The following is a 25,379-nucleotide window of genomic DNA, read 5'->3' on the forward strand; positions in this document are numbered from 1 at the left end:
TTATATATAAGTTTATTATAGAAGATTCAACACTACTTACGTTAAAAATATTGTACGTCTTATACTTTGTTATTATCTTATTGACTTCTGTCATTACTTGTATTACTTTTGTGTGTTTTTGTCTATAACGAAATTTCTAATTTCATAAAATGAGTATGTGTCGTGTTATATGTGATATAAATGTATAATAATTGCATTTGATCGATGGCTTGTACATGAAGAGTGGGGAAAAATTACGAAATGGCCTGGATATACTCGTATCATTTAGGTAACTATCTGATTTTATATTTAGTATAGTTGGGAGCCTAATTCGCGCTCGATATCGACGCCAATGACGGTGCCTCGAGATATGTGTGCTTCGTTTAGATACAAGATTCAAGATACAAGTAGTTAAGTACAATTACGATATTTATTGTTCAACGTTTATGTAGATGTTGTGGAGTTCATAGAATTAGATTTCGATTTTCGGTTTCACTTTAGATGGTAACCTGTGTAAATGACACACGTATAAAATGAATTTACGTCTACTTACAAGATACATAAAGTGGTTTTGTTTTGTCTTACTTGTCTTTACTTTCGGTTTTTGGTTTGTGCTTCGTGTTTTTTTCCCAAAAATCTACTTTTCTGTCTTCTTCCAGCTAATCCTATCCAACTAATCCATTTCCAAACCCACCAGGAAGCGCGAAATGCTCACTCATCTACCACTATCTAATACTTTCTTTGCTAAATTAACTAGGTCGTAATTTTGGTAGTCCTTACTCTTGTAAATGTTAATATTTTAGGTAAAACAGAAGCTACAATACGAACAGAATTATAATATTTTGCGATCGTCTTTTAGGCTGATCTACAAATGAGGTTTACAAAATGTGTCCTAATTTGAATTTCTTGATTAAATCTGGATTAATTGACAGATAACAGTTATTGCATTTAATAAATATCTTCAGATATGTATGTGTCTAAACGAACAAACTTTAAACACATAAAATAAGCAATAATACTTTTTCGTTGAACAATCTAATAACTAAACCATATGCACTGTAGCTTTGTACCTAGTAGAAATACAAAAATCGATTGCACCCAAAACATCAACAGTTATCAGACTGGCTTTCCAATCCAACCTCGTCCTAGGCAATATTGTGTACTTTGGCCGACAGGCAATTGTGCACGACGAAAACAACCGGCTTTGGACAGCACTCCATGTCCAGTTCCTGCAAATACATCGCAATTAACCAAAATTTGTCCACTTTTCGAACTCACTTACAATCTCTCCGTCCTCGCCGAAGTCCAGATACAACATCCTGGCGCCGTCATCCGCGGAACCCTTCAGCTTGTCGAAGGCGAACTGCCACAGCTGCGTCTTGGCGGTGGCCACCGTCGGAGTGGTTGGAGCGAATCCACCACAGTCGTACAGAAAGAAGCCACGATTTATGTGCACAACCAATTGACACTGCCGGCCCTGGAACAGGCAGCGGAACGAGAACTCCCTCTGGTAGTTGACCGCTTGGTGGGAGCCCTGAACGAGGGACCTGGCCCAGGCGGCCATGTCCCGGTGCGTCTCCGAGCGGAGCCAGTAGACGAGCACCCCACGGGCGGTGCCGCATCGGACGCAGAACACCGTAGTCTGCTGGCCCTGCAGCCGATTCAGTTGCTATAATATTTGTTCTATTTCGAGTCAGTTGTGTCAGTTAACTCACGTTCAGGGAGGAATTGTTGCCGGCTCCTGCCAGACGCGTCGTGGCCAGAGCGTAGATTTCCAGGGGGCGACTCCAGGCCTCCACCGACCAGGGAGCACTCTCGTATATCCGGAACTCACGCTCCGTCACCGCCACGAATATGGGCAGCCACTTGTCACTCTCATCGGAGCTCTCCGAACTGGAACGACCGCTGGGCTGTTGATCGTAGAAATATATACTTGAAGTATTTGTTTCAAATTAACTTGCTACTGTGTGAGGTTAGTTTGCAGTTGTTAGAAGGCTACCATGCCAGTTATCAAATTTGATTTCTTTATTATTATTAAGTATTAACTTTAATTCTTTTTCTATGTTTCTACTTTAGCGTACCATGGCATGGAAAAAGGGGCTTATTTAAAGGCTGCTACAGTATCAAATAGCCAATTGCATTGAATTATCCATTTATTTCAAGTAAATCCTTCATTGAAAAGTTTTGTATTCTGTCTCGCGAACAGCAATGTTTCCAAGTTACTTTCAGTGGGATGTTGGGTCAACTTACACTTACCAACTCGCCGGCTACACCGCTGTTCGAGGTGCCGCTGCCCCCGCTGGCCGCTCCGCCCCCGGCGCTCCCAGAACTTCCCCCGCCGCTCATCCGCTTGCTCAGCCATCCAATGTGTTTCAGTTCGCCGATGAGGTTGGTCAGTGCCCGATTGGCCTCGGCCAAGGCCCGCTGCGTGCTGGTACCCATCGCCGAGTGGAGGGCATTGAACCAGACCAGGGCCTCCGCCGAGTCCGCTGCCCGCAGGATGCAGGAGTGCACTCCGTCCGGCGAATGCAACTCGAAGCACCGATTTTCTAAGGGGAGAAAGATGTATCATTAGCTGTGAGTGTTTATGGGTATTCAATAACACTAATCAGGGGATATCGGGAGAATGGAACAAATTGTATTTTATTAAATTTATATTTTTGATTTCCTTGATCTCCAACTTAGCGCAGTCACATATTATCAAAGGAATTCGCAAGCTATACATTTCTTAAATACATTTGGACAGTAGGTTTAAGTGCTGCACAGATTCTTACCCGGGTCGATGTATTTGAGATTCCTGGCCAGATGCGTCAGCTGCAGTGGGATGTATCGCGTATCCGCCCGGGGTGTCGTCTTGGGGGCGGGCGGCGACGTCGGCACGCCTGGTCCCAGCGGACAGAGGAAGGCCCGCTGGAGCTCCCAGCCCACTTCCGAGATGATGCTCGCCTTCCGAAAGTAGGGCGTCACTTCGCGCAGGAATTTAACTGCAAAGCACACAGGAGGAACCAACCGGGGACATAAGCATCAGTGCAAATCAAACGGTATCGCATGAATATGGATGCAGGACGGGATGTTTGATGTGGGGCACAGTGTCATCAGTAAAGCACTTGCAAATGCACTCCCGGCATTCAATCAGCCGCAGTTGGAGCCTTCTTCGCTAGAGCTACAGCCCGAGTTGCGGTTGTTGCTGCGGAAGTCTTGGCAAACGCTGCGGCATAAATTCATTAGAGTTTCCGCTCCATTTTTATTAGATTTGCACACCCAAAGTCCCCAACTAGCGTCAAACTCAAGGGTACAGTGGGCCCACCGTTATGCATTAGTACTTCCCTTACTTTTTCAGGGAGTATCTCACAAACTACTGATCTACTGTCGGAAACCGACATAGATTTAAGTGGAAGCAATAATAATAATAATATTTTTCGAAAGTTCCTAACATAAATAATTCAGAATTATATCGGGATATGTTCTACACCACTGTATTCATCACAGACTAGACCACTGTGCAACTACTATGCAAATGGGGCTGACGATGCCAGGTGCTCCTCTGGCGGTAACTGGAAAAGTCCCATGCCATGTCCCAGCCCACTTGATATGCTCAGAATTCCGCCCACAACATTTGCACAATTTCCGTTTGCTGTTGCTGTTGTTGTCATGTTCCTGGTTTGGCGTTGTTACTGTTGTTGTAGTCTTCGGTTGCCATTCGAGTGATTTGGAAATTCAATTTTCACACTTAATGCCATCGGCCGACGGTTGGCGGCGGTTCGTCCGACTCGATTCGTGTGTTTATCTCGACTAATTAGAGCAGACGGCACCACGGCGGATGGGTAATGCGCAATGGTAGGAGGAGCTGGCCACCCACTTGCTAATTGCTCGGCATTTACGTGCTCCGAAAGGTGGGACTCCCGGGCGTTCCGGAGCTCCGCAAGCATTTACACTTACAAATATGCGACCGGCAAACAAACAAGCAAAAAAGAGGAGAAATAATATATAAAAAATGTTGCATAGCGGCAGGCGCAAAGTGTGATTAAGCTCGGGAGGGAATGGAGGAGTTTCGGATGGTCGGGCGGGATTTTTTGGAGTGGACTGCAGAGCAAACTAAGCCAAAAACGACAAACGAAAACCTAACTGCCAGCGGCAAAAGTTTAGATGCAACAGCAGAAACAACAAGAACCACGGTAATAGGTTGTGCAAATTTTTGCATTTAAGTGTAAATAAAGTTGAGAGTGTGTGTGTTGCAAGGAAAACAAACAAGTTATGGAAAAGTTGGCTGAAAACCACCGCAGGCCACAATTGTTAGCTGCTTCAGTATGAATATTAGTTTCCTCGCAGCTTTCGAAGAGCAGCACGCACCTGATCATCGCTCGCGGTTATTAATATTTTCGCCACTAATCACCAGAGACAAGTCCACAATTAGTGGCACAATTAGTGCTTAGTGACATCTTGAGTCACTATCAGTGATAGTAACGTGCCAGTGCAGTGATCTTAAAACTATCAAATTTAATTAAATTGTGCTCCGCTGTCCAACGGCCACGTGCCGGCAAGCTTAACACAACATCCGTTGGAAAGCTTAACAAACATCTGTGAGGAGCTTACCATTTGGTTCCAGCAGCAGATAAGTTCTGGCCTATGTATCAGATAGAAGCTTTTAGTTTCTATTCTGCCCCAAGATCAATTGATATTATTGCATACTCTTAGGCGTGCGATGAAACCCGGACAATTTGACAAGCCGCAGTCAACGACTACTAGTGCTACTAATAAGAACAAGGCAGTTCTAGGAGAGGAACTTAGAAATGCCGTCAACGCGCCCTCAGATAATGATACTCTACAAGTATCCGATTTTGCCGCCACAGCAGCTTCATTGGCATCTGCTTTTTCGAGCGTCAATGGGTCCACATCAGGAACCGCCTCGCGCTACCAAAGCCCTGCTTCAGGTGAAGCCTCGCAGCGCTTTCAAACAATAAAGCGCAAGTCATGCGCCTCCCCAAAGACTGATGGGAAAAAAGCTAACCTCGGCAAGAACGGTGATAACGTTCCCATACCTCAATCGAACTATAGTGGCAGCTCAAACCGTTTCGAATTGCTAGCGCTTCACCCAGATGACATGGAAGTTGAGAACGCCAACGACGTGCTATGTGAGAGGCCTAGTACAAGTCATCAAGCTGCCATTGCTGCGGCGAAGCGGGCCGCTAACTCTCCTGGCACCTCAGGTTCTCCCAACAAGACGCAGCCCAAACCACCGCCCATAGTGATGGAAGGTATTGAAAACGTCTCTCTGCTCATGCAAGAACTCAGGAAAATAATTGACATAAATAAAGTTGAAGCTAGGGCTTCACTTGGCGGTATGATGAGACTCTATGCAAATGACGCTACCACTTTTCGTAGCATTGTCAGTTGGCTTGAGCAGGAAAAATATGAATTCCATTGCTACCAACTGAAGGAAGATAGGCCGTTTAAAGTCTGCATTAAAGGCTTACACCACAGCACGCTTCATAGCCAGATTAAGGAGGATCTGGAAAAATTCGGACACAAGGTGCTTGACGTCCATCTGCCCCAGAGGCGCAGTGAGCCAGGCACCCCTGTAGCCAAGCCGGTAAATATGTTCTTCGTGAATATTGCCGCCGCGGCCAATAATAAGGAGATCCTGCTAGTCAAGGCACTTTGCCATATGCGGGTTATCGTTGAGCCCCTCCGAAAGCGCAATGCTGTTGTGCAATGCCATCGATGCCAACAGTTTGGCCATACGGCTAAATACTGTCGTAAAGCGCATATTTGCGTCAAATGTGCTGGCGAGCACGCTGCCAGCAACTGTACTAGGCCGCGCAGTGAACCGTGCACGTGCTACAATTGCGGACAACAGCACCCTGCAAGCTATTCAGGGTGCCCCAAATACCAGGCGTTCCTGCAACGATCTCGGCCCAAGCGTGGAGTTGGAGCTCGGCCTACTGTGAATAGCCAAACCGAGACAAATGATCAAACTAGGAGCAGACCAAGAGTAGCCACTCGTCAAGGTGTCTCCTATGCAGATGCAGCTAGGGGAGGCGTGCATGTCTCTCAACATGAACAGCAGAACAACCCAAACATAAACCAACGAACCAACAGCCGCAACCGCTCGACATCGAGATCTCGAGTTGCAGCTCAACGAGACAACAACCGCAACCGTTCAGCATCGAGATCCCGAAATACGGCATATCACTCATCTCTTGAAAATAACATTGAAAACATGATGCGAACCCTCAATGGAAATATCGATTCACTCCGCTCGTTACAGGATAAACAGACGGAGATGATGATGATGATGCTCAAACAGCAGCAACAGCAGACACAGCAGCAGGGGCAAATTCTTAATTTGCTTGCTGCCCTCCAAGCGCAACGATCAACAATATGATGCCGCTGCGCATTCTAATGTGGAACGCCGATGGCGTTTCCACGAAGCTGCCAGAGCTTGAGTGCTTTGCGCGACAAAATAAGATCGATGTCATACTAATTAGTGAGACTCACTGCCGAGGAAACTTTGTGCCAAAAATATATGGTTTTGATGCATATCCAGCTAATGATCCAAGTGTTGGCAATGCTAGAGGAGGAGCTGCGATCTTTATAAAATCTAGCTTGGTGCATTATCCTCTGAGCCCTGTTACCAGCGAAAAAGTACAAATAGCGTCTGCAGGAATAAACACAGCGCTTGGTGTGATCGACTTTGGTGCGATTTACTGTCCTCCTCGTTTCACATGGACAACAAATGAATTTGCTGACATACTACCGCTAAATCATCGAAAATTTATAATTGCAGGAGACTGGAATGCATCTCACTGGCTCTGGGGCTCAGGAAGATGCAATCAAAGAGGTCGCGCTCTCGCGGATCTTATTCTTAGTACGGAAGTCAACACGCTGGCTACAGGCAGTCCTACTCGGTATCCGTACGGTAGGAGAGGAACTCCAAGCTGCATTGATTTTGCAGTAACGAAAGGCGTTCTCGATATTCATGCTTCCATAACATCGGCTCCTGATCTCAGCTCTGATCACCTGCCTCTTATCATAACGCTGGATGTCACAGCATTGACATATCCTACAGCAGATCGATTGATAACCAGACACACCAACTTAGAAATGTTCTGCGGTCTTCTAGAGCAATCTCTGTATCTTGATATAGAAATCAACTCAGAAGAAGATATTGAGGACGCAATCAACCTATTTGCTGTAAAGGTGAAATCGGCAGCCATAACAGCTACACGAACGTTGACACAGAGACCCGTAGCAGCAGGTATACCCCTCACACGGGAAATTCTTATTTTAATTGCTGAAAAGAGACGACTTCGGACAAGATGGATGAGGTCCCGCCACCCTCTAGACAAATTAGAGTGGAACAGAGCTCAACATATTCTCCGTAAGAAACTGGTGGACCATAAAGCTGCATGGTTCGACGAGAGGCTTACCAACACTGGTACTGGAAGCGAAGCGAGGCATTCTCTATGGAAAGCGACGCGTAGTATAAAAAGGAGGTGCCCCAGGAAGGCACCACTAGCTAATGAGAACGGAACATGGTGTCGTTCTGACAAGGAACAAGCGGAAGTGTTTGCTAGGCACTTAGCTGAACGGTTCAAGCCCTTTAACCTTGCCAGCCAACAGGAAAAACAAGAAACGCAGGAAGTCCTCGAGCAAGCGCTGCAAATGGATGCACCGATTCTCCCGTTCGACCAATGTGAGATATCAGCGATCATAAACCGCCAATCCTCTAAAAGAGCACCAGGCCACGACATCATCTGCAACGCTACTCTGAAGGCGCTGCCTACTCACGCGATCTCTTACATAACGTTGATCTTCAACGCTATGTTGAGGTTGCATTACTTCCCTGCCCAGTGGAAATTTGGCTTAGTGAGTATGATCCACAAGCCCGGAAAGCCAGAGAGTGACCCAGCATCCTACCGGCCAATCAGTCTCCTCCCATCAATCTCGAAGATCTTTGAGAGACTTATCTCTGCCCGAATTGCTGGGATAATGTCATCCAGAAGAGCCATCCCTGATCACCAATTTGGATTTCGTGCAGGTCACAGTTCAATAGAACAACTGCACCGCATCGTTGACCAAATATTGCAAGCCTACGATGAGAAAGAATACTGCAATGCGCTCTTTTTGGACATTAAGGAAGCATTCGACCGAGTCTGGCATATTGGCCTATTGGCCAAAATAAAAATGACACTACCAGCACCGTATTACTTGCTAATGCGGTCCTACTTGGCGAATAGGCAGTTCGCAGTACGTTTCCACTCCGCAACCTCAGGGATACATGAGGTCAGTGCAGGAGTGCCTCAAGGAAGTGTACTGGGTCCATTATTGTACTGTCTGTATACCAACGATATGCCGCAGCCAAATGCTAGTATGGACGCCAACCCTGACAGGATGACTCTAGCCACTTTCGCCGATGACGTCTGTGTTACTTACAGATCATCCTGCGAATATGAAGCAGCAGACGGCCTACAAGAGTACGCTGACAGGTACGAGAAATGGGCAAGAAGATGGAATATTGGCATAAATGGTCAAAAGTCAGCTAACGTGTGCTTCTCACTAAGGAGGAAAACACCACCTGCTGTTCAACTAGGTGAGGAGATGGTACAGCAGTGTAGTACGGCCAAATATCTTGGCATAACATTAGATCGCCGGCTCACATTTGCTCCCCACATAGCAGCCATCAAAACAAGGGTGAGAGCAGCTGTGACAAAGCACTGGTGGCTCCTAAGAAGCAACAGTAAACTCTCCACCCGAAATAAGCTCACCCTATACAAGCAGGTCATTGCTCCCATCTGGCAATATGGTTGCCAAATCTGGGGGATAGCAAGAGATAGCCAAATCAAAAAAATTCAGGTGGCCCAGAACAAAATAGCGAGACAAATTACAGGCTGTGAGTGGTACATTCGAAATAGCGTGCTACATAGGGACCTAAAACTAGTTACGGTACTACAACAAATCAACTTCCACTCCAGTCGGTACAACTCAAGACTGATGAACCACAGGAATCGTCTCGCTAATGATCTCACCATTACTCGACCGAGGCAGAGGATCAAAAGACGTCAACCAAGAGACTTAGTGCTAAGATAACAATAGCTTAATAGCTAAACATTAATTATAAAACAACATGAGAGTATTAGACCAAACTAGAAAAAGCTATATTAAATATTCCCTATAGCCGGAGCGCCAATTGGCAGAAACAATAGAAAATAAGGTAATAAAAGGGTTCATAGCTATCCTGTATATCTTAATAAACTACAATAAAAAAAAAAAAAAAAAAAAAAGTATGAATATTTTCGCTTACATTTTTCAAATAAATAAGGTCTTACAAACAATCCACTGAAGATTAAAGTCAAGCATTTGACCAGTGCTTCTAGCATGTGGGTTAAGTCTGTATGACTTGAAATGGTGAGTAAACGAATTTTTGAGATGCTTTTAATGCAAACGAAAATTCATGAAAACACACAGGAAACTTATTTATTTATTGGGAGTGTTTGCTTAATTCGTGTTAGCTTTTTCCAAAGCTTACTATTATTTTCAAAAGATTTAAATTGTATTTTAAATTGCCCTTTATGCAGCTGCAAGATCTTATAATTTGTATCTTCTAAAAGCTGCCATAAATTTCAGCATAAACTTATTTTAATAAATCCCAACATTGTGAACTATTGAATTACCACGTTCTTGCCTCTCAGCATAAATAAAATAAATTATTTTATAGAAAGAATTAAAATGGTAATGTTTTGAAATATATTGGTAATTTGTTTGTAAGCTTTTAGCCATTCTTCTGGATTAAGCTTGCTTATCATCTTCAGCTCTTCGGTTAGTTTAAAGAGTTATTTTTAAGCTCCCTGCATTTTGCTTTACACAGCTTTCTGAGATCATTCGAACTATAATAATTTTACCCAAAACGCATTCATTTAACACTACTCGTTGGTTTTTGCCCTTTCCACATTATCCCACTTAATTCACAGCCCGGCAAAAAACTTTTTACACCTTTGCCGACAAAAGGAAATCCTGAAAATCCGGCAGAGCTGCCACCCAAAAGCATAAATCAAAGAGGCGGCCGTATAGTGGGCGTGGCCGGTCGGAATATGATATCAACAGCAGGAGGCATTCGGAATTCGGCAAATCGTGCGTTAAAACAAACTTTGGGCAAAACTTTTGCGAGTAAAATCTCACGAGTTCCTGGCGAGGAAGTGGGCAGGTTGGTAAAGCAGGGGGCACTTGGGTGGCGGTGGAACTGGTGGGCTTAGGTGTGGGTGGTGGGTTGGGGTAGCTGCTTGGTGAGTCCGCAAATGTGTGCCAAGCTGTAAAAACCATTGCTAATGGACTTCTGGGAGGCGAAGGCGGGCAAAGCCAACTGTCGTCGCCTCCTCCGTCGGATTCTTCGCTGACATTTGGCAGTCGGAGCTGGAATCCAGTTCCAGTTCCCGTTCCCGTTCTCGTTCCCCAGTTGCAGGTCCACCAGACTTCCACCCGTTCCGCGCCTTGTTTAAATTACAATAAGACTGCCAGCGGCCAGCGGAGCTTGGCAAACAACTTGGCCAACTTGTAAATTGAAGTTCGAATCAGGAGCTGGCCCGAAGTCGGTGGGTGGAAAGGGGGCGGGAAAGTTCTTAGCTGCCGAGTTTGTCGCCGCCCCTTTAGAAATTGTGATTACATTTGCGCCGCTCAGCGTCCTATAGATCTGGGCCACTTTAATTTAATGAGCACTCCGTCGAAATTATGAAAACGACCGCAAACCCAAAGCCGAAAATCAAAATGCGCACTCAATAGCTAAACGAGCGGCGAAGGCAGATTTCTGAATTTCTGGGCACCAAGGAGCGGGGTAAATTAGCTAATTGATTGGATTGGTTTATCGACAGGGATGTGGGTTCTGCAAACAGGCGATTAAGTAAATGTAAATCAGCTTAAATAAAGTAAATGTTTATAGATACTTATTGCTGCTGACTTCTTAAAGATGACCGTTCAAATTGTATGCAGATTCTTATAAAAAATAATATGTACATTTATAACGTTAAGATGTATCAATTCTCCAAAGCATATTATTTATTACTGTGACAAAAAAAGTAAACAAGTAAAATGTTCTTCAACTTCTAAGCAGAGTAAAGGGGCTTCGCAGCTTTGGCGAACTTCTGCGAAAATAGTTCAGCCCCTGAAATTGGTTCGCTGAATTATATTTTTGGCCCGAAGAGACGGCGAAATGGATCACCAGCAGCTCAGCATGGACATGTGCTGGCCAAAATTAAATGCGAGTCAGACTCTGGGACAGATACTTTGAGCTCCGTGCTGCGTGGCATGCGAGGCACGTTGGAGACGATGACGTGAGTCTTGGAGGGCTCAGCACGGGATGGAACTGAACTTGTGCGGGATGGGGCAGGTCGGTTGTTGATATTAAAGCGACATTAACATTGAGCTTGATGGCTGCTTTGATGGCCCACGATACGTTTTTAAATGCGCGAATATTGTCAGTTTGTCAGTTTGTCAGTTGTTCCACAAATTCGCATTCGTACTATGCATCTGGGATCGAGTGAGTTATCATAACCCCAGGCGAAGGCGACCTTGCGACCGTTACTGAATTCTGATGGGAGCATCGGTGGCACTCCTCGCATAAATAGGAGGCACCCACAGCAGCCGGGCACAAACTGTTACCACTCGTCCACCAATCACCACCAAACATGAGGAGTCAACCCATCCTGATTCTGGCCGTGTGCCTCCTGGCGCTCTCCACCGTTTCCGCCATGCCACAGCGCCGGGCGAAGAGCCAACGCCAGGTGGAGTACTCTTCCACACCCTATCCGGCAGCTGGCTTCCGTCCCAGGGTTCCCTTTAATCTGCCCGGTGAAGTGCAGCCCAAGCTCGAGACGGAACCACTGACGACCACCAGTACCACGTCTGCGAGCGAAGTGGAAACCCTGGAGAGTACCGAACCACTGAGCACCACCGAGCAGCAGCAGCCGGAAGCGGAGACGGAAGCGGACTTGGAAGTGTCCATCCGCACGCCTGCCAACACCTATGGAGCCCCTGAAGAGCAGGATCCCCTAGAGCCGGACACCGTGGAGGTGGTGGCCCAGGAGCCAGCCCGCGACTTTCAGCCCCCCAGCCTGGAGGCCGTCGAGGACTTTGCCGCCGCTGACGCTGTTGCTGTTACTGGCGAGCAGCCTGTTGCTGATGTCCCTGCCCTGGGCCAAGCGGAGTCGCAGAACGATGAGCCGGAGGTCAAGGCCGTCGCGCCAGCTGGAACCTATGGGCCACCCGCCGCCACCTACGGAGTGCCTGAGCTGAACGAGACCGAGAACGAACTGGAGGACCTGGAGGAGTCGCAAGTTGAGCTGGTTGAAGAGGAGGCGGCGGTGGAGGAGGCGCTGACCAACGAGCTGACCAGTGGTCGCCTGATCCTGCTGCCCTTGGGCGCCAGGGGATCCCAGTTCGGCCGCCTCATCCTTGCCGTGGAGCAGCCACATCAGCGCCGCAGGAGCGAATGACTGAGGCGGATTTAGGAATTCACTTGTCTGTCCACGAGTGACAACTATTTGAACGAAAATATACGTACTTGTTTCTACTGAATTTTTGGGACTTATTTTACGAAACACATTTAATTGGAAACACCTAACAGGAATTATGAAATTCGATCTTACATCACACGCAAGTTTTAAATATCAAAACACCATAGCAGGTAAGCTTTTTAAGGTTTTCCCCATAACTTTTCCAATTTAAAAGTGGTTTAGGAATAAAACGTTGTTTTTCATAGGCAATGGGGAGCTAAAATGTTAGTATTACCAAAGACACTAGAATAATATAATATTAGTCTTTCTTCTTTCCCTATCTTCTTAAGTATTTATTGAGACAACTTAATAGTTTTCATCTTATATACTTGGAAATTCCATAGATTTTGAAAGGATAACTCGCAGAACCTAATTAAGGCGACTGCTTAACTGGAGCAGCTGCCCAGGAAATGTGTATGTCAGGAAATGGCATTGGGGGTCCTCACTACAAATCCTACTGGAACTCCAACTCCAGCTCCAGCACCGACTGCATCCTCTTCTCCATCATTTTGCAGGGGAAGAGTTTTTCAGCACAATCCTCGTGCCCGGTTCATTGCATTGTTTATGCAAATGGTTTGGCATGTGATTGGGTCACGCCCACGGGATGCACAAGTGGGTGTGTCTGGGATTGCCGCTTTGTGGGGCACTGCGTGTATTTATGCGTGTGCAAGGACATTCCACCCATACATCGCCTAATTGATGCTTACTATTGTTTATTGTGTTATGAACCAGGAGCCGAGCGGAGCGGAGCAAAACACAACTCAATGGAGATGAACAGGAAGCGGTGCCCCAACCTCTCCTGACCATTTTGATTAGGTATTGTCCTTCGTCTGCCTGCAATTATGATTACGATGATGATATGCTGGTGTGATTATGTACTTGAGTTGTTATAAGCTCTGGCCTGGGACTCGTGTATCCCTTTTCTAGAGTGTTCTTGCAGTTAGCCATGATTCGCTAAGCCGTTCAAGAGCCAATTATCGAGTAGCTTATAACTCCGATTGAAAACCAAGTTGTGTTAAATAGTAGCCTTGTCTTTGGGGGTAAAAAAGGTGGCAATACCCACCAAACAGCCAAGTATTTTGCGAATTTTGTTTTTCCGATAGATTAGCAAACCTTGATAATAGCTTCCGCTTTCATCACCTAAAACTCTGGCTATATTTATACCTGCCAGCTCCTGCTTGTCAGCTACTATGACAGTTGAGAATGCATCCTAGGGATGCAGGGATCCAACCTTTCCCAATGTGAATCGTTCTCGCTTTTTGCCATTCGACGCCACTGGGCGTTGGTGTACCACCCACAAGGCGGCTATGTATTTTTGGGCCATTTGATCAAATGGAAAGAAAACTTTTCTCATTACTCATTGCCAAGCCGGGGCAAACAAACCAGGCAACGCACCAACCAACCAGCCAGCCAACAAACCAGCGCAACTAGCGGCAGTCAACAGCTAACAGTCAACAAGAGTGGGTTGGCGGGAAGAGGAGGATTCGCGGCAAAAGCGGTCTGGATGCTGGGGAATTTCAAGAGGACCCAGCTGCAACAGTGGCAATAGCAGTCGCAGTGGCTGCGGCAGTGACTCGCATGTTTTGCTGAGTAATCCCACGTATGTATTTGCACTAAAACCCTCTGTTCCGCCTTTCCAGCTCGCTACACCACCATGGGACGGGTGGCACAACAACGGCACAAAAAAGAATCCCCACTGTCGGTCAATTAATCACGGTTGAACAAGTTTGTAAAAGATTATCTGTGCTGGATTGAGGATGGGGACGAGGATTATTAAAGACGCAATTTATCACAAAAACAAGCAGCAGACAAAACATACTTCAAATTTATGGTTGCTGAGGCGGATCTGCATTTTCAGTTGGATTCTAGTTCATAGTTGGCAACAGCGATTAAATCTCAGCTATACAAGGATTTATATCAATAAAATGGACTGGAATGGAGAGCTCGAATAAAATACATGGAATATTAAGTAGTTCCATATGCCATAATTTTTCCCAATAATATGACAATAAACACAACCATTTCTTATTTCTACAATCCATCCCACTGTACCCAACTGTTCGCGATGGCTCCCATAGTTTACTTCTTAGTTTGACTCGCGTTTTTTAAGCTCTCCCCTTTTTCGGCACCCCACCTTTGGCATTTCGTGTGTGCGAAATGTATTACCCAAATAACAATTTGACATTCTGGTAGGGGGAGTAACAAATGTATCATCATCCTGTACCCACCTTCCAGATCCACCACTCGACCGGACCGCTTCAGGGCCCTCACCGCCTCGTCGTGGGTGGCGTCCCGCAGTTCCTCCCCGTTGACGGTCAGGATGGCGTCGCCCACGTACAGACCTTTGGCCTGGTCGGCGGCCATGCCCCGAAAGATCTTCGAGATGAGGATGGGCATGCGGTTCTCCCGGCCACCCTTGATGGAGATGCCCAGGCCGTTGTTGTCCGACTTAATGATCCGCACATGACGCTTCTGGTTGGCCACATGGTCAGGTACGTCGCACATATCCATGCCGCCACCATCGCCAGCATTGTTGTTGTTGTTCAGGCAAGGATCGCGGTCCCCATTGTCGTTGCTGCCGGAGCCGTCTAGCTCTGTATCCTGGATATTCATACCCTGCAGCGACGCGGAACTGGGCAGGGTGCCGTTCTGGCCGCCTCCACCTGATCCCCCGCCGCCTGCGCCACCGCCTCCTCCGCCACTGTGATTGCTTCTGTGGGAGAAAATGATGGTTGCATCATTAGCTATATCGTGGATTAGGTTTATAAGTAACAAACTTAAAGGCCTAAAAATCTTAAATATATAAAATTTGTTGTTTAATATATATTACATTAGCCTACAATCTACGGCGTGAAAACTATGAAAACAATTTACTCGGTGCTATTTAAGTAACAGGCTACATTAGAATTGGTAAAAGTATGAAAAAGGTAAATAGACGCGATTCTACGAAGCACTTATATTCTAGGATCTCTATTCTGTCCGTCCGCCTAAATCTGTCTTGCATCTTCGATGCAACTTGCACACCCTTAAGCTAAATGACGGGTAGTTGAGCAGTTCTTAAATTAAAACAAGATAGAATGCTATAGTCGAGTTCCCCGACTATCAGATACCCGTTACTCAGCTAGTGGAAGTGCAAACGAGAAATTTCATAATTTTCTGGAACATCGGTAAGAATTGCGAATAAAATAACAAATGAAAAAATATTTAAAATTTTAAATTATGGCCGTGGCAGTTTTGGCAACAACCCTGCACTGTGTCTATGTCTCTGGAAGATGCATCCTTGATCTAAACATTCTAGCCTTTGTAGTTCCTGAGATCGAGTCGTTCATACGAACAGACAGACGGACGGACAGACTCGGCTATTGATCCTGATCAAGAATATATACATATGTATATCTATTTATATAATATATCTATTTATATTTTATATTATTTATTTTATATATTTATTTATTTATCGGACACGCTTCCTTCTGCCTGTAACATACTTTTCAACTAATCTAGTATACCCTTTAACTCTAAGAGTAACGGGTATAGTTAATGACTCTTGTCCTAAAGAATCGCACAGACGTTTCTTGAAACAATCGATCCCCGTGCTTTTTTATTCCCTATAGACCGCAACTCACCCCATGGTTCCATTCAGGGTAGTAGATTGTCCATCGTTCGATGGCTGCGCCGCCTCACAGGACTCGTCCAGGCTGACGGCCAGGAAGTCGGTCTCCAGCGTGACCAGGACGCGGTACCACGCGCCACGTACACGCGTCTCCATGTTGCCGCATCGCAGTCCTGAGGGCGATGGGGAGTGCTGCTGCGGAATTGGCTGCTGGGCCGCCGGCGGGGTTCTCCCCAGACTCGAGGATTCCACCATGGTTCCTCTCTGACTTGAAATGCACGTTGCTGATATGTGATTCTACATGGTAGACGCCTACAAAGCAGAAAGAATAAAATAAATATTAATTTAAATTCTAAAACCTGGCATGCAACTTTAAAATTAATATTTCTTATGTGACCCATAATATTAAAATAATAAATCCATAGCACGGCCCAGCAGTAAAGCGCTTCCTCGCTGCATGTGAAATTTATTAATTTGAACTGTCTGATAAAATAAAAGCTTAGCCAAATTTATCGGTATTTGAGCAATAATTAACAGTGTGACAGTTGAACGGATGCTAAGTCAAATAACACTAATTGCGAAGATAAGCGATTAAATTTTTACTGTGGTTATTAAATGAGTACAATGGAAATGCAGCCAGTTAAATTTGTGGCATTAGAGAAATACACATTACTTCCGTAACCAGGTGGGGCACTAAGATAAAATCACAGCTCAATGGTATCTTCAGTTAGACATGCAGATGATAGAGGCTGGAGGGAATTGCTGGCGATAAGCGGATATCAAATTAAATGTCCGGCTTGTGGATGACACACACGGAGGCAGAAATGCGTAGCGGAAGAAAGGACATTTGTCATTGTTTTGCCAGTCCAGGATTTATTGCATTCTCCGACAAGTCAAGAATATAGGAGTATTCAGGGGTGGAGGTGGCAAAAACAGGGCGGAAATGCAAAAAGCCGTGGCATTTGGGGCACACATCCTTCGACATCCGGCCACATCCTTCCACACACATCCTTTCACATCCTTGGCAGCCGCAGTGCAACAGTTCCCCGCTCGGAGCTCTGCAATTACGCATCTTGTCGCCGCCGCGGGACTTTTTTCTATGATTTTCTATTTGACAAGTTGCCACTCTCCGAGGAGCAGGACTCCTGCCAGAGATGCCATAGTGACACGCAGGGGGAATCCCCCAGTTTGCAGGGAGAGGAGTGTGCTGCCAACATCCAATTCGATTTCGTGCTCACGCTCTCAACCGGAAAAGGACTGCTCCAGTCAGACACATCCTGTTTCTGTGATTGTGATTGCGCCTGTGTGAGTGCCATTTGTATGTACATTTCCGCTACGATTCAGCAGGAAGTAATTTTGCCCCTGCTCTGCTGCTGCTGCTGCTGCTGCTGCTCTTCGAATGTGCTGCCGTCACCAAGTCTGTTTACTTTGCAAATTTATTGTGCAACATTTGTAATTATTACTGCAATGCCGCAGCTCAGGGCCCCTACCCAAGAAGGCGAAATTTATAAAAATCTTTCCAAGTGTGTGACTGCTTGAGACGAAGGACGAAGGACGAGGGCGCTGGCAACGTTGTCATCAACACGCTCATAATTGTAAGTAAGCACACCCAAACAAACTCAGGGCGTACATGAATATTTCCATTTAAGGACGCACGAGGCCTGACTTCTGAGATTGAAAAGGGGCTTAACAATTCGCTCCTCAGTAAGTTTCAGGCAATGCCACAAGAATTTAATTTCAATGTCTAAAGGTTATGCATGCGATATTGCTGCGACATCTTAAAACTAAGAACGAAATTTAATATCCTTTCCTGACTATTGTATAACTGTATTCATATAATAGTCGAATAACATTTTGATTCAGAAATGGAAAATTATTTTTTTATTTACCACTGCATTTTATTTGCTCATTACTAGATTATTAATAATAAGTTATAGCTAAGGCGCTTGTTTTCCTCTGAAAGTTGTGAGATAGATTTTGACATTTTATATAAATGCATTTATTATTATTACTCTCTGAGGGTCGAATAAGGCATTTAAAATTATTTAAGAATGCATTCATTCATTGTATTCAAAACAATCAACAAAGCGAGATACACGTACATAGCTTTATACATATGTACATACATAGATACACTACCTGAAATAGAAAGAAGAAAAAGAAGATAACTAGATACTGGTTTGCATAGAAACGGACGGACGACCAGAAGGACATGACTATATTAAAAAATGATCAAGAATTGATATACATACAATGGTTCCTCAAGATATAACCGCGAGTCTGACTCTATTATTTCGAAGTAAATAAAGTATTGTAGACCGTATTTTTTTTATCTTACATAGATAGAAAAAAAGTTCTAGCAATTTCCACTGTGCTCAACGTATTCTAGCTATATAAATTTAAAATAAATATATGGTAAGTTGCGAAAAAATCTGGCAGTGAGAACTTTAACAAAATACCCCGTCTGTAGACTAAAATAAATAGCGGCCCGCTGACTTGGCCCAAAGGAGATTACACTGCCTATAAAGATGTGTGTCACGCCCCCTTTGCAACGCCCTGGCAATCTGACCCCCTTCCAGCCCCTCAGCGCCATTGAACTCCAGCCCATGTCATCGCCTAATAAGCGCCGGACGTCGCTTGTCGCCAGCGTTCTGTCGTTTTTCATGCTCCGCTTTGGCTAATTTAACGCCGGGCGGTCATAAATTATGCGCCCAAAAGTAGGCAGTGGGAAATCGTACAAAAAAACGTAGCACAAATACTGGGAAGTGGCAGCAGCTGCTGCAACCCACACATATACATACATACATACTACACAGGCTCATACACATGCAAGTTGCATTCAACTCGAAACGAATTTTTTCTCGCTTTCGTGTAATAACTTTTTTGGCGCCGCTTTAAGGCTCGCCTTTTTGTGCGATTTGTTCGCTTTGTTTTTTGTTCCAATTTTTGTAATGCAAACTTGGTGATGGGCGAAAAAGGAGGTCCTTTGTATCGATACATAAAGCAGTAGGACTACTACCACCAGCATGCAGCAGCAGCAGCAGCAGCCCAATGCGGAATTGCCATAAATACGTAAAGCGTTTTCCCTTCGAATCGGCCTCCCCCGCACTCTCCTTCTGACCGAGCGGAAAAATATTACCCTGCGTAAGTGTGTGTGTGTGTAAGCGGGAATGGCGTAAGTGTGGGTCTTGCGGCGGGGCCATCAAAAAGTCATAAAATCATAATTTGTAAACGAGAATTTATTTCGAAAAATATTTATGGCCGGCTCTGGCTTCTTTTTGCCGCCGCAGAAGCTCCATGGAATTTTCGCTATTTGCTCCGCTCTTTAAAACGGGTATGTGTGGGTATGTCAGTATCTGTGTGCAAATGTTGCTTCATTAGAGCGAGTGGCAACTGTCGCCCTCACATTGTTTCCCCACATTAATTCAATCCGTGTCCTTTCCCGCCGCGACCCTGCATTTAATTCTTTTTATCTGAACCATCCAGGTTCCGACGGTTTAATGGTAAATGTATGCAAAAATGCTGCTCCGGCTGATGGCGGCAAGGTCTCCTATACGTTTTATGGAATCTTGATCGTAATCGGCCAAATTGACAACGATATATTGCGGATGGGTGGCGGAGAAAGAAAGGCCATGCTGAATGGTCGTTTAAAATGCGGAGCGACTTTTTATTGCATACTTTGGGGCTCCTGGGAAAATGGGGGAGAAAATCCAGGTGAAAATCGTTTAATGTTAATGGAAAAATCAATTTCACAGCATTGTGTCCAACGGACTAAAAACTGCATCGTAACTGTACTGTAAAATACATAAAATATTTCGAAAGTATATCCCTAGCGATTTCCTACCCTTTATGTTTTCTAGCAAAAGCGCCTGTGCATAATCTAGATATTCGATGCAAGAAACCGAACCGTTCACCTTCAGAAAATATGAAATATAATTGCTGGGTCGAAGCCGAACGCAGGACTTTTCTAATGGTTATTTAACGTCATTTAAGCCAATTTATCGTCCTGTTTTCCGCCGCTCTCATTTTTTCGTCATTTGGCCCCACATTCGGCTTAACTTCGATTAAGGTAGCACCCACATGGGATACAAAGGGGAAAGTCTTGACGCTTGGCCTTGACACCGCCTGGAGTAGTCGGCCCACAGAGCACCTACCTCCCGACCTTTTGACCTACCCAGCCTCGTCAACCCGCCGCCCCTCGACCTGTTCCACCTCCTGCGCACTGATGCCATCGAAGCCTCTTAATCATTCTTAACAATGCCAACACGTTGGGCTGGCATTAAGCCCTCTTACTGCTCAACTGGTGGAAATCGATACGCATTTACGTACGTATACTCGGAATATCTACATATAAATTGCGCACTAATGATCTTTAAATACACATAATACCCAAAACATGCCGCACACACGGACAGCATCACACACTCGACCTGTGGACCACAAAAAGGGCGGATGCCCAGTTGGTTTAGTATTGTTTAGTTATTTTTGTAATGTGAGAACTCAGCGGAAAAAAACTGTATGAGCTTAGAAGCGTTGCGTTTACACCTGCTTATACAGTACATTTATTTTGGTAAGAGTTGCACAAGAAGAAGAATCAGTTAAAGTTACATTTACTTCTGTAAATTTACTGTATTGGGTTCTAAAATATGAACTTCGTGAATCAAGTTCGTGAATCAAATTATATATAAGAATATATAAAATTATTTAATAGAGTTATAAAATAGATTGTCTATATAACAAAGAGACATTTCCGAAACAAGCACTTAGCTCACTAGCCTTGAACTTATAACTCGTCCCACAATGAACCGTAAGTTTTCTTTTAATCCCCAATTCCACACCTATTTATAGTCCCTTACTACCACTTTTTTGTGTCCCAGTGTGAATGCGGCATTTACAGTTGACCTAGTCTACTGCTGTCGGCCATTCATGTGTGTGGGATTCGGATAGATAGATTTTTCATGTGTTTACCGCACAAGCCGCCGCTGCGACCGATAAAAGCCAAAAAAAACCTCCGAGATTTGCTTATTAGCACATACAGCACCGCCCACACTGCCTGGAACTCCCCCTTCACCACACTCGGTGCCACAACATAACCCGACTCCGTCTGACAAATTATTCAGCATTGATTAATTATGAAAATGCGTTTATATCGATTGTAGAGTGCGGGTGCGAGGGGATTATGTGTGTTGTGTGTGTGTGGGGGGAGGGGGTGGTGAGAGCTGGGGGTCGTGTCGTGTGCATCGCATTTTGGAGCGATGGTTTTATGGCCACAGCTCTGGTGTTTGCCCAATTTCAATCCCAGAACCACTTCATGTCTGCTCATTTATATTAGGTGCCGTTCTGTGGTGGTCCGAGCCAAAAGCAATTTCGAGTTACTAAACGTGAATGGGGCTTCACAAATAATTTGGATAGTTCTTAGTACAGACTAGGAAGGGCTTTCTTAAACTTAATTGAATATATAACTTACTGAACCGAGTCGGTTACTGTGCCCATAATAATAAGGTAGCAGTTATGTTAGTATATACTAGGAAAGGAAAGCGAGTTCCATTTAAAGATTCCATCAAAGATCATTACAAATTTTCATTGGCATGTAAACAATACCCAATTATTGTATCAATCCCAGCTATCGCTGGGAAGCCCCATTAAAAACAAATCAAGATACCCACCCGATCCCCAGGTTCATAATATAACCAACTGATTTCGTGCAGTGCAGAGCGACCAGGGATTATTATGTACAGCCGTTGGCAAACACTCAACACCCCCAATGCGAGCATGGAAATGAGACGTTCGGATTGAAGGGGATCGCAGGTGAAGTGGGTACTGCCGGGTGGAACCGTGTAGCACCAAGGTGTGCGGAGTGTCTGTAATCACTGAAGGCGGCTAACAGCAGGTGGCCAGAGACAAAAGTCAAGCGGCAGGCGAAGGGAGAAGGGAATGCGGATGCTTACAATGCCGTTCTCCACTTATTAATTGCCAGTGTCTTGGCATAATTTTCACTCATTTGTCTGCTGAATGCAAGTGGAATCTGCTCACGTACGAAAAGAAATGGCAATGCACTGAACCGTTTCGACAAACGGACCACTCCATTCTCTGCCAGTACAGAGGCAAATTTAACTTAGTTTAAAATGTTTAAGATAAATGAAGGTACAAAAATCATTTTGAAAGGATCAGATAAACATTAAAATTGACTCAAGCTTTCATAGTTAACATGATGTTTAATTATAGCATAATCACTGTGTCGCTTAGTTGTACCTTTTATCGATTTCAATTTCTATTTGATTATAACTGTTTGTAATATTGTAAATGATAGATTTAGTACAAGACTAATTGACCAAAACAATTAAGAAATATTAAAATGACTAACCAATGCTAATTCCTTACTTCTTTTCTCAGTGTACCTTTTCATGAAATGCAAAATGTGATGATGCAGCTTCATTAAGTGCAATTTAAGTGCGATATTTTCCCGACGATACCGTAGCCGTCGCCTCTCAGCCGCTTCGCTGAGCTGTTGAAAGGCGCGATGGATGACAGAAGGTAACGGAAACAAATGGAACAAGAGGCGGCCCAAGAAAGGAACTAAGCAGCCAACAAGATGTGGAAGTGGGGATTTGAGCAGCCGGGGGCTGAAGGACCAAGTGGAAATGCTCTAATGCACGTAATTGCACGTCGCTCTGATTAAGTTAGCGAAATTTGGTTTCCTTCTCTGAGAGAGAAAGCGGCAGAATGTTAAGCCCAAAAGCGGATTACACTTTTCTAAAAATATAGTTTCTATGCCTGATATGTAAGTGATCCAGGAAAGCTTATAATTAGGTCGCTCTTCCTGAGCTAAGACCTTTAAAATAGACATTATGTTCGGATTTTCAGAGAATACATTGCTAATCCAATTTGTTATCACCAAATACCCTTATTACGGTTGGAGAAGAGAACAAAGCAGGACGATAAAGTAAAAGTTTACTTTTACTTATCTCAAAATATTATTTAAACACATAAAGAGCATTTTTAGTTGTTTAGTCGGAGTAGAGCAGATTATTAGTTCTTTGCAACAAACAATAAATTTGGTACCAGCTCAGAGATTTTCGTAAATACTTGTATTCTACTTAATTTCTTTAACATCAAAACTATTTTTTGTTTTGGTGCACCATTGATAAGATGGTCAGCACATGTACAATGTATACAGCACAGTATGTTTTGGCATGCAATACTTCTAATCAAAAACGTGCTTCTCAGACCCTCTTACATAATGAGGTAGTGCGACTTTTAAGGTTTCACCTAGTGGTTTTATTACTATGAGTGCAGTAAGCACATTTAGCGCGAGAACCTAAAGACAATTGTAATACCTAGAAATGACAGAACAACCAGTCTAAATCGGGGCATAAATTATTTCAATTTAGAACCAAAACACAGTATGCAAATAAAATTCCAAGGTCAAATACTTTCAACCTGCAAAGCAACACCTGAAGCCGCACTCGAGATGATAAAAATTGGGCTATGTGGCTTGCACTACCCTATTCCCGCCGTAATAGTAATCCCCACCCCTCGGAAACCCAGCCACACTTTCACAGGGAAAGGAAAACCGAAAGGAAAAGGGCAAATGGCAACAAAAAATCTTAGCAGTGGTAATCTGTCAACACATATCGGCGAATGCATGTCAATTACCGCTTAAATGCTTAGCACAAAAAGCCGGCATAAGGTGCGGAGGGTGGTTGGTTTGAGTGGGTGGGTGGCGATGATGATGACGATGATGAATGCCGATAGTAAACGGAATTAACTTTCACGCAGCATAACGGCAACGACTGCAGCAGCGGCGACTTGAATGAAGGAAAAAGCTTACGCCGTCGCAGAGGCGGAGCTTTCCGGCAAAGCGCGCGTAGTAAATGTGCGGGTGGTGTTTTGGGGGTGGAGCGCGGCTTAGGCCATCGCTGCGTGGGGGCACACTCTTTGTTTACAATGAAACATATCCAAGAAAATTAAACAAACATATTCAGATAAATGAAGAAAGCGATGAAAATCTGTTACCACCTACCATTCGATCGTATTGCGAAAAGCAATTAATGCTCAGAAACTAGAATTGGCGCCTGCGCATGAACACACACCCACACTCACTGACACACACTGTGGCGCTCCCGTGCTCCAGTGTGTGCGTGTGTATTAGGGATTTTTTGCTTTCAACTTATTTTGATTTTATTACACTACTCCGCGGCTCCCTTTTATTCAGAGCACAGAAAACCTGGTCAATTGATATGCCACCATTTACACGATGCGACGTCGAGCTAAGTCAACACTAAACATTAAGAAATGCCGTACTACAATACTGGTCGGCCAATTAGCGCTTAGCTTTTTGTCTGGCGCTTTTCTTTATTATTGTTTGTTCGGCGGCGACGGTGGCGCTTGTAAAAAGCCGTTGGAAAAGCGCGGTGCTGAGTTCGTTGGCGTTGGAAAGTCGCGAAGCAATAAAACGTTCGAAAATGCACTTATATGTTAAATAAGATATCATACGTGTTGTTTCACCCCGCGATTTATCGGATATCGAGGATTTCCGCTGTATTTTCCAAATATTCGCAGAGAGAACCGAAAGCAACGCGGGTAAGATTCAGAATAAAAAGAAATTAATGCGTGCAAGAGCTTAAATAGGCTTGGCTCTCACGAAAAGCTCCCTCTCTAACAAAAAATAAGGGGCGGATAAGCAATGTTTAGCAACTTAGTCTTATTTGTTGCAGCGACAAATTCACAATGACAAGGTTGCTGAGACAAAGTTGCAAGGAAGTTATTGCAGTGTTTGTTAATAACAATTCTAAAAAAAAATTGTTTATAAAAAAGCTAATATTTTACTTCAAAGTGTTGAAAAATATAGAAAATATTCAATACCCTACCCCACACTTTTACATTTGAAAATGTTTGTTTTTTTGTTTGTTTTTGATTTGCCGATTTCTATCGATATGCCAACAACATTTTGGCCATGCCCACTAACCGCTAAGAGCTATCCGCCCACAATTTCAAAATATGTTTTCATATTATTGTGTTCCTTGCTTCTATCATTATGTCAAAAGAATTTGTATTTCTCTCCCGCACATCCACTAGCTGAGTACCGGGTATCCGTTAGTCGAGGAACTCAACTATAGCGCTCTCTCTCTTGCTTTTACGTAAGCTTGACATAGGGCTCTAGAGATAGTGTTCTTGCGCCTTAACGCGATTAGGGTTTTCCTTATCGATATATATTCGATGTTTTTAGAAATCGGGCGACC

The 25,379-nt window shown here is 44.4% G+C and overlaps 3 protein-coding genes across 5 annotated transcripts; 2 read left to right on the forward strand and 1 right to left on the reverse strand.

The window, feature by feature from the left end:
- Positions 1-24,728, reverse strand: LOC6544133 (beta-1-syntrophin). Of its 3 annotated transcripts, none has more exons than XM_026977541.1 (8): positions 24,634-24,728; positions 16,151-16,449; positions 14,753-15,237; positions 2,754-2,963; positions 2,230-2,528; positions 1,695-1,889; positions 1,262-1,630; positions 1-1,208 (listed from the first exon to the last, which is right to left on the reverse strand). In XM_026977541.1, the coding sequence occupies exons 2-8, from the start codon at positions 16,390-16,392 to the stop codon at positions 1,125-1,127; spliced, it is 1,884 nt and encodes a 627-aa protein (XP_026833342.1). In that variant the 5' UTR covers positions 16,393-16,449; positions 24,634-24,728; the 3' UTR covers positions 1-1,124. The 3 variants fall into 3 exon arrangements, with proteins under 3 accessions (XP_026833342.1, XP_001973685.1, XP_015012931.1); XM_001973649.3 differs by lacking the exon at positions 24,634-24,728 and adding an exon at positions 24,161-24,597 and having other exon boundaries at positions 2,236-2,528; XM_015157445.2 differs by lacking the exon at positions 24,634-24,728 and adding an exon at positions 24,161-24,597.
- On the forward strand, positions 11,615-12,484 carry LOC6544134. The gene has a single exon (XM_001973650.3). It carries the CDS (start codon positions 11,658-11,660, stop codon positions 12,462-12,464), a length of 807 nt encoding a protein of 268 aa, XP_001973686.3. The 5' UTR covers positions 11,615-11,657; the 3' UTR covers positions 12,465-12,484.
- Positions 24,395-24,643, forward strand: LOC6544058. The gene has a single exon (XM_001973651.3). It carries the CDS (start codon positions 24,395-24,397, stop codon positions 24,617-24,619), a length of 225 nt encoding a protein of 74 aa, XP_001973687.1. The 3' UTR covers positions 24,620-24,643.
- Positions 24,729-25,379: the final 651 nt, after the last annotated feature.

This window comes from Drosophila erecta, unplaced genomic scaffold (genome assembly GCF_003286155.1).
Source record: "Drosophila erecta strain 14021-0224.00,06,07 unplaced genomic scaffold, DereRS2 tig00000021-arrow-pilon, whole genome shotgun sequence".
In the NCBI taxonomy this organism is placed as follows: domain Eukaryota; kingdom Metazoa; phylum Arthropoda; class Insecta; order Diptera; family Drosophilidae; genus Drosophila; species Drosophila erecta.